The sequence below is a fragment of the Megascapheus bottae genome, chromosome 6 (genome assembly GCF_031878675.1).
Source record: "Megascapheus bottae isolate mThoBot1 chromosome 6, mThoBot2.hap1, whole genome shotgun sequence".
Classification (NCBI taxonomy): domain Eukaryota; kingdom Metazoa; phylum Chordata; class Mammalia; order Rodentia; family Geomyidae; genus Megascapheus; species Megascapheus bottae.
Window position 1 is genome coordinate 78,588,006 of NC_143514.1, and position 8,210 is coordinate 78,596,215.

The following is an 8,210-nucleotide window of genomic DNA, read 5'->3' on the forward strand; positions in this document are numbered from 1 at the left end:
GGGCCTGGGCCCTGTCCTTCCTTAGACATGTTTTGCTCAAGGCTAGCGCCCTGCCACTTGAGCCACAGTGCCACTTCCAGCTTTTTCCACGTATGTGGTACCAAGGAATCAAACCCAGGGCTTTGTGCATGCTCAGCTAGCACTCTACCACTAAGCCAAACTTCCAGCCCCTGATTTGTACATTCTGAAAGGGGGAAAAAGTCTTAATACAACCAATTATTTTAACAACTTCAGTTAGAAAAAGGCCAAACCTCATTTTAATTGTCTACTGATGTTTATCACTCTTCCAAGCTTTGGATAATGAAACAGGATCACATGCCTTCCTAGAGTTACTCCACCAGATAGCTTCAAACCCCAGAAAAAGCAGTCCAAACCCCCAGGCCCAGGATGGCTATGGCTTAGCTTCTGCCGTATTTCTCTGCAAAGGGGCCAAGACAACCCCCACATTTCTGTCCTCACTCTCAGAGCTATACAAGTTGTGCTTTTCAATGTATTCTTGGACAAGATCTGGGACCAAGTAGCGAATGCTCTGGCCTCTTCGGAGGGCTCTCCGGATCTTGGTGGATGAGATGTCATTAGTGATCCACTCGTTTACCAGGTGGATGTTGTTTTGGTGTTTCCACAGCACATCTGACTCATAGATAAATTTCTGAGCATCACTCCCAGCCCGAGTGATACATATGAGGCCATAGTCTGCCACGATTTGCGTGATGTCTTCACTCTTCCACAAATTGGGTACACCAAAGGATTCCAGTAGATCTGCCCCACACAGCAACTTCACCTTTGGTACACCTGGGAGAATCAAACAAGCTTCAGGGTTTGCTTCTCTAATCAACATCTTTGTTCCTGTTCTTTTTCTGTCAGTCACAGGGCTTGAACTCTGGGCCTGAGCCCTGTCCCTGAACTCTTCAGCTCAAGACTAGCCTCTACCACTTGAGCCATAGTACCACTTCCTAACCATCTGTGTTCATATGAGCACATGAGTGTGTGGATTTGTGTACGTGCATAGTGTATGCCTGTGTATGTGTGTGTGTCTGTGTGGGTTGGGGAAGACGTTTTAATTTTCTGGGACACTGCAAAACTAAAAGCCACTGCAGGAGAGAAGTGGCTATATTTTATGCTTCATTCTCTCTTCTTCCTTGAATAAAACCAGCAAGCAGTGTCTTCCAGGCCCCATTCCAGGTATGCATTGTGAAATCAAAATAACTAAGCAGGAAGCTCAGCTTTTTGAATCCAAGCCATTTCTAGCCCATGAATCTTGGTGGAACATACAAACCTTTTGGGGTTGGCTCTAGGGATTTCTTTTGACTAGAATTTTGTCTTTGTTCAGTCCACTTCCTCTTCCTCCCAGACCTTTCTAGCACAGGTGAGTTCTGTTGGTGATTGCAATTGCCAGCCTCCAGCTTCTCCTGATGGTGCCTACAAAACCACAAAACAACAGCCGGTTCCTCTTTCTCACTTGCTCCGCTGTATTGTTTCCCTGGATATGGCCAACGAGGCCTGACCCCAAAATAAAAAAACTAACGATACTGAAAATGTCCCACCACCAGCCAGGATGGGCAGAATGAAAATCTGACATCCCAACAGCTGATGGCTGTCATTATTCTATGGTAGGGAGGTCTCAAAATAACAGTCCTGGGTCTTGAACTCAGGCCTAGTACTGTCCTTGGGCTTTCTCAAGGCCTGTGCTCTACCACTTGAGCCACAGCATGTCTCATAGGAAATCCTTTACAGGTATTGTCTGATGGAGTCTTCTCAATCACCTGTATCATTTCTAGTATTTTCCCCAGAAAGTGGGCGAAGATGGCTTAAAGTTGCAGCTATAGCTCCAATAGAGTCTCTGTCATACAGGAGACATTCAATAACTTAATAGCACTCAATTTATTTATTTTTGGTTGGTCATGGGGCTTGAACTCTGGGCCTGGGTATTGTCCCTGGGCTTTTCAGTTCAAGGCTACTGGTCTACCACTTGAGCCACAGTGCCACTTCCAGTTTTCTGGTAGCTAATTGAAGTGTCTTATGAACTTTTGTACCAGGCTGGCTTTGAACCTCAATCCTCAAATCTCAGCCTCCTGAGTGTCGAGGATTACAGGCATGAGCCACCTGTGCTCAGCTCTGTTTATAGCAGAGCCAGGTTTGAACACCAGGAGTCCGGTCCAGAGCTCATGCTGTGTGTGTGTGTGTGTGTGTGTGTGTGTGTGTGTGTGTGCACACACAAGCAAGTGCTGGTACTGGGATTTGAACTCACAACTTAAGAGATGAGATTGTCTCCTGAGACAACTACGGACAGAGGCCGTTGTCATGCTGTGGCTTTGGAGCCTGACAGGGAATCTCACAGAGCACATGTAAAGCCAGGCCCACCACCCCACCGTGTGGTCCTGTGCACAGCCACTTACCATCACAGAGATACAGCAGGGGCAGAAGCAGATTCCTGAGCTCCACCGCCTTTGAGGAGCAGGAGTGCACACAGCCCCCACGCCCTCCCCAGCTGCTCTAACACTTATCCCTGAGCACCCAGATCCTGCAAAGTACCCAGAGTGCTCCGTTTCTTCCTTGACAGCTGAAACTGCCAAGAACTGACACTGCACAGTGTTTTTGGAACACCCTGGAGATCATATAAATAATTCTATGTTGCTTCCTTAACCAGACCCGTTTCAAAGGTCTGGCGAGAAGATCTCAAAAGTTTTGGGATGCCATCCCAAAGCAGCACATCAAATTTAAGCCTGTCCCTACACAGCAGGGCCTGATCTCTTTCTTAACCACCTGCCCCTTTCTGCGACCCCTACAGAACAGGCTTCCTTTATTATTATTGGTTTTTTTTTTTTTTTTTGAGTTACTAGTATTTGAATTTGGGGTCTTATGCTTGCTAACTAGGCATTCTCTATCATTCTCTATCCCATTATGCTCTCTCTCTCTCTCTCTCTCTCTCTCTTTTTTTTGCCTGTCCTGGGGCTTGAAATCAGGACCTGAGAACTGTTCATGGGGTTTCTCAAGGCTAGAGCTCTGCCACTTGAGCTACAGCACCACTTCTGGTTTTTTTCTGTTTTTTTTTTTTTGTTGTTGTTTGTTTGTTTTAGCCAGTTGTGGGCCTTGAACTCAGGGCCTAAGCACTGTCCTTGGAATTTTTCTCAAGGCCAGAGCTCTACCACTTGAACCATAGCACCACTTCCAGCTTTTTTCTATGTATGTGGCACCAAGGAAGCGAACCCGGGTCTTCGTGCATGCTAGGCAAGAACTCTACCACTAGGCCAAACTCCTGCTCTCTCATTAATTTTTGAATGCAGTTTTGCTTTTCGTCCAGAGTGGTGATCCTCATTGATACTTCCCAAAAAGTTGGAATCACAAGTGTGAACCAGGCTTGCCCAGCAATGAGTCTCAATGGCCTTTTTTTTGGCCTGGGCTCCAGATCTTAGCCTCTCAAGTAGGGAGGATTAAAGGCATGAGCTATTGTACCTCGCTGTTTCCTGTGCCTTCTAACAGAGCTTTGGAAAAACTGCAAATATGAACATTCATGCCACACTGAAAGAGGAGAAAGCTCAGAACATCTGTGCTCAGCTGCTGAGTTCTGCAGGCCGTGGACTCCTTCGGAGGAAGCTGGTGGCTTCCCCAGAAATGACAAGCTGGATTGTGCACACCTACCTCAGCACTTTCACGGTCTCTACCCATTCCTTCTGAAGACTTTCCCACGTGTCCACTTCCACCCAGTTTGAATTCTTGGTGGCAAGTTCGGCCATGATGACGCGGTGGTGGGCAGGGATGAGGCCTTTCTTCTTATACGCATCGCCAACAGGAGAAACTATTCCTTTGATAACTCTGTATTTTCCTGGACAGAGTTAAGGGTTACTATTAGTCATTTCATATTAGATTTTATGCACAGAAAAGATTAGGATCAATACTGAATACTGTTTTGCTGTTATTGTTGCTTTGTGCCAGTACTGGGGCTGGAACTCAGGACCAAGGCCCTCTCCTTTATCTTCACTGCTCAGTTTAGGGCTCTACCAACTGACTTTCAGATCTACAGGTTCTCTGGTTGTTAACTGGAGACAGGCATCTTGCATATTTTCCTGAGGATCAAACCTTGATCCTCAGATTGCAGCCTCCAGAGCAGCCAGGATTAGAGGTGTGAGTCATCAGCCTGTTTTTGTTTTTTGCCAGTCCTGGGGCTTAAACTCAGGGCGTGAGCACTGTCCTTGGGCTTTTTCCTCAAAGCTAGCACTCTGCCACTTGAGCCACAGCATCACTTCTGGCTTTTCCTATTTATGTGGTACTGAGGAATCGAACCTGGGTCTTTGTGCATGCTAGGCAAGCACTCTAACACTAGGTCAAACTCCTGGCCCCATCAGCCTGTTTTTGTTTGTGGGGCATGAACTCTGAGGCTGGGTGCTGTCCCTGACTTCTTTTGCTCAAGGTTAATGCTTTACCATTTTGACCCACAGTGTCACTTCCTGGACTTTCCTGACTGCGTGGCTTCAAATTGTGATCCTCAGATCTCAGCCTCCTGACTAGCCAGGATTACAGGGTGAGTAACCTTGTCCCATCTTCTTAAAGATAATTTCAATAGGTTTCATTGTTTCATTTCCACATTTGCAAATAAACTACTTTGACCATACCCTTCTAATACTTACAAAAAAAAAATCTTCAAGGCCGGGAGTTTGGCCTAGTGGTAGAGTGCTTGCCTAGCATGCACAAAGACCCAGGTTCGTTTCCTTAATACCACACATATAGAAAACAAAAAAAAGCTGGGGCCCGGGAGTTTGGCCTAGCGGTTAAAGTGCTTGCCTAGCATGCACAAAGACCCGGGTTCGATTCCTCGGTATCCAACATACACAACCAAGCCGGAAGTGGCAGAGACAAGACTGCGACGGCGACAGAGAGCGAAAGAAGCGAGCTGAGCTGAAGTGAACAGAGCCCAACCGAGTGGTGGCCGGAGCGAGCGGGGCCGGAGCGAGCAGGACCGGAGCGTGCGGGAGCGAGCCGAGCCAGAGCCAGCGAGGCCGGAGCGAGCGGGGCCAGAGCGAGAAGGGGCCGGAGCGAGCAGAGCCAGGAGCAAGCCAGGAGCAGGGCCGGGCCGGAGCGAGCCGGGCGGAAGCAAGTGGGGCCAGAGCGAGCGGGCCGGAGCGAGAGGGGCCGGAGCGAGCGGGGCCTGAGCTAGAAAGAGGGCCTAGCCGGGCCGGAGCGAGCAGGGCCGGAGCGAGCGGGGCCAGAAAGAGAAAGGGGCCAAAAAAAAAAAAAAAAAAAAAGAAAACAAAAAAAGCTGGAAGTCATGCTATGGCTCAAGTGGTAGATCTCTAGCCCTCTAGCCTTGAGAAAGCCCAAGGACAGTGCTCAGGCCCTGAGCTCAAGCACAAAAAAAAAAAAAAAAAAAAAAAATTCAAGTACTTAAAGAAAGGGATTTCAATTCAACAAATTAGTTCACAGGTTATATACATTGTTCTCCCTTATCTTCCTAGTCCTGTAGTTTTTTGTTTTTGTTTTTGTTGTAGCTTTGTGCCAGACCTGGAGCTTGCAACTCAGAGCCTGGGTACTGGCCCTAAACTTCTGTGCTTAAGGCTAGTACTCTACCATTTGAACCACAGCTCTACTTCTGGCTTTTTGGTGGTTAATTGGAGTTAAGCGTCTCAAGGATTTCCTGCCTGGGCTGGATTTGAACCTTGATCCTCAGCTCTCAGCCTCCTCAGTAAGATTACAGGCATGAGCCACGGGCACTGGCTAGTCCTGTAGTTGCGAGTAGCATTTGGTTACTGTTCCTACCTGTTCCGTTCAAGAAGTCCCTGGCCAGCTCAAACAACCTGAGGTGCATATTGGTGATTGGATTAAAGGAACCGCAAGCGAGGAGAACCACATCTATCTTATCACATTTGTCCATGGCGAGAATTTGAAGTCGCTGATCTAAATGGAAAGCTCTGACACCTCCCTTGCTCTCTGCAAAGGAAAAGACGTTCAGTTACAGATATTTTGATGTCCTTCTTGGTCTCCTTCTAAACAGCTAGAAAAATAATCTGTCTAGCTTTGATGCTGATGCTAGATGAATTGCAAAAATGGCTTCACTTGGGGCCGGGAGTTTGGCCTAGTAGTAGAGTGCTTGCCTAGTGTGCACAAAGACCCAGATTCAATTCCTCGGCACCACACACATAGAAAAGGCCGGAAATGATGCTGTGGCCCAAGTGGTAGAGCTTGCGCCTCGAGAAAGCCCAATGACAGTGCTCAGGCCCTGAGTTCAAGCCCCAGGACTGGCAAAAAATATGGCTTCACTTTTTCCCCCACCAGACATGAGGATTGAACTCAGGGTCTGGCACTATCCCTAATCTCTTTTTTGCTCAAGGCTAGCACTCTATTACTTTGAGCCATATCTCCATTTAGGGCTTTTTTTGTAGTTAACTGAAGGTAACTGACTGGGTCAGGAGTATGGTCTAGAGGTAGAGTGCTTGCCTAGCATGCACAAAGCCTTGGGTTTGATTCCTTGGTACCACAAACATAGGAAAAGCTGGAAGTGGAACTGTGGCTCAAATGGTAGAGTGCCAGCCTTGAGAAAGCTCAAGAACAGTGCCCAGATCTGAGTTCAAGACCCAAACAAACAAAAAGAATCTCACAGACTTTCCTGCCTAGGCTGGTGTTGAATTGCAATCCTCAGATCTCAGCCTCCCGAGTAGCTAGGATTACAGGTGTGAGCCACTGCGCCCAGCATTACGACTAGCTTCTTATCTGTGGAATGGGAACAAGGAGAGACCCAATCTCAGTTATTCTGAGTTTTGTTTTTTTTTTTCTCCTGTAACTGGTGCTGGGGACTAAACACAGAAGTCTTATACACGCTAAAAATGTATGCTACTGGGGCTGAGAGTTTGGCCTAGTGGTAGAGTGCTTGCCTAGCATGCACAAAGACCCAGGTTCGATTCCTCGGTACCACATAAATAGAAAAAAAGCTGGAAGTGGTGCTGAGGCTCAAGTGGTAGAGCTCTAGCCTTGAGAAAGTCCAAGGACAGTGCTCAGGCCCTGAGCTAAAGCCCAGGACTGACACCAAAAAAATAAATAAATAAAATAAAAAAATGTATGCTACCACTCAGCTACAACCAGTCCCCAAAGATTAATTCTGAGGATAACATGTGGCAGATTGTTTACTTAGCATGATTTTAGGATATGGAGTAGTTACTGTGGATTAGCTGGGAGGGGAAATATAGAAATGAATCAAGAATAGCCAAGGACAGTGCTCAGGCCCTGAGCTCAAGCCCAGGACTGGCAATAAAAAAAAAAAAATAGGCTAGAATTAAAGTCAGAAGGAATAGGAACAAACCGTACTTGAAACCATCTCCAAACAAAACACAGTATACCTGTCATCCCAATTATTCGACAGTACAGGAATTTGAGACCAGCTTGGGCAACATAGTAAGAGTCCATCTTAAACTAAACCACACATGTGTATGCACACACCTAAACACAGCAATGAAGTGCCCAGTGGGAGGGATCACAAGGACACAGACATTAAGGATGAGAGCCAGGCATGGTGGCTCACATCTACAATCCTAGTTACTCACGAGGCTGAGGTCTTTAGTGCCAGCCTGGGCACTAAAGAACGTGGGACTCTTAACGCCAATTAACCACCAGAAATTATAGGAAGTGGGGCTGAAACTCAAGGGGTAAGGCGGTAGCCTTGAGCTGAAGAACTCAGGGACAGCGCCCAGGCCCAGAGTTCAAGCCCCCCCAAAAAAGACATTAAGGATGAGTTAAAGGGCTGGATCCATGGCTAGCAGTAAGAGTACCTGTCTAGGAGCTATGTTCAAACCCTAGTATCAGAGGAAAAAAAAAAAAGAAGATTGAAAAGACAGGTCAGGATTGAAATAATCCACTTCAGTTAGCACCCTCAGGATGTCTAAGGGTTCACTTGGGACTTGTATCTAACCTCTGAGCCCTACCCCCTCTCATTCCCACAGAAACCACCTGTGGCTTTACAGGGTGGAAGTGAACCTAAGAGCTCTGGCTCATAGTCCATGCTCCCACCATGGAGCAAGTGCTCTGCTCTGCAGGATGGCTGTGGAGGAGCTGGAGTCAGCTGATTCCAGGTGGCCTCCTGGGAGCTACCTGTGGTCCTGGAACAAAGAGCTCCAGCCCTTCCCTGAGCTCAGGTTTCCCATCCTCCCTAGAGGAGGGGAGAGGAGGGCAGTGCCGATCTCCCAGTGTAAAGGATGCTGTCTTTGTCCCGCGTCACCTTTGTGACC

At 47.4% G+C, this 8,210-nt stretch overlaps 1 protein-coding gene across 9 annotated transcripts in view; it reads right to left on the reverse strand.

The window, feature by feature from the left end:
* Window positions 1-234: 234 nt before the first annotated feature.
* The window catches only part of Nmnat1 (nicotinamide nucleotide adenylyltransferase 1), a 28,046-nt gene continuing 20,070 nt past the window's right edge, over window positions 235-8,210 (reverse strand). For 6 of the 9 annotated variants that reach the window (XM_090335870.1, XM_090335869.1, XM_090335867.1 and 3 more), the window contains 4 exons: window positions 5,752-5,922; window positions 3,640-3,823; window positions 1,277-1,419; window positions 235-792 (listed from right to left, as the gene is read on the reverse strand). In XM_090335870.1, coding sequence (XP_090191996.1) covers window positions 392-792; window positions 1,277-1,419; window positions 3,640-3,823; window positions 5,752-5,866 — 843 coding nt within the window. In that variant the 5' untranslated portion in view covers window positions 5,867-5,922 and the 3' untranslated portion in view covers window positions 235-391. Of the gene's footprint in view, window positions 793-1,276; window positions 1,420-3,639; window positions 3,824-5,751; window positions 5,923-6,590; window positions 6,703-8,210 lie in introns of all 9 variants that reach the window. The other 3 variants (XM_090335865.1, XM_090335868.1, XM_090335866.1) reach the window with 2 other exon arrangements.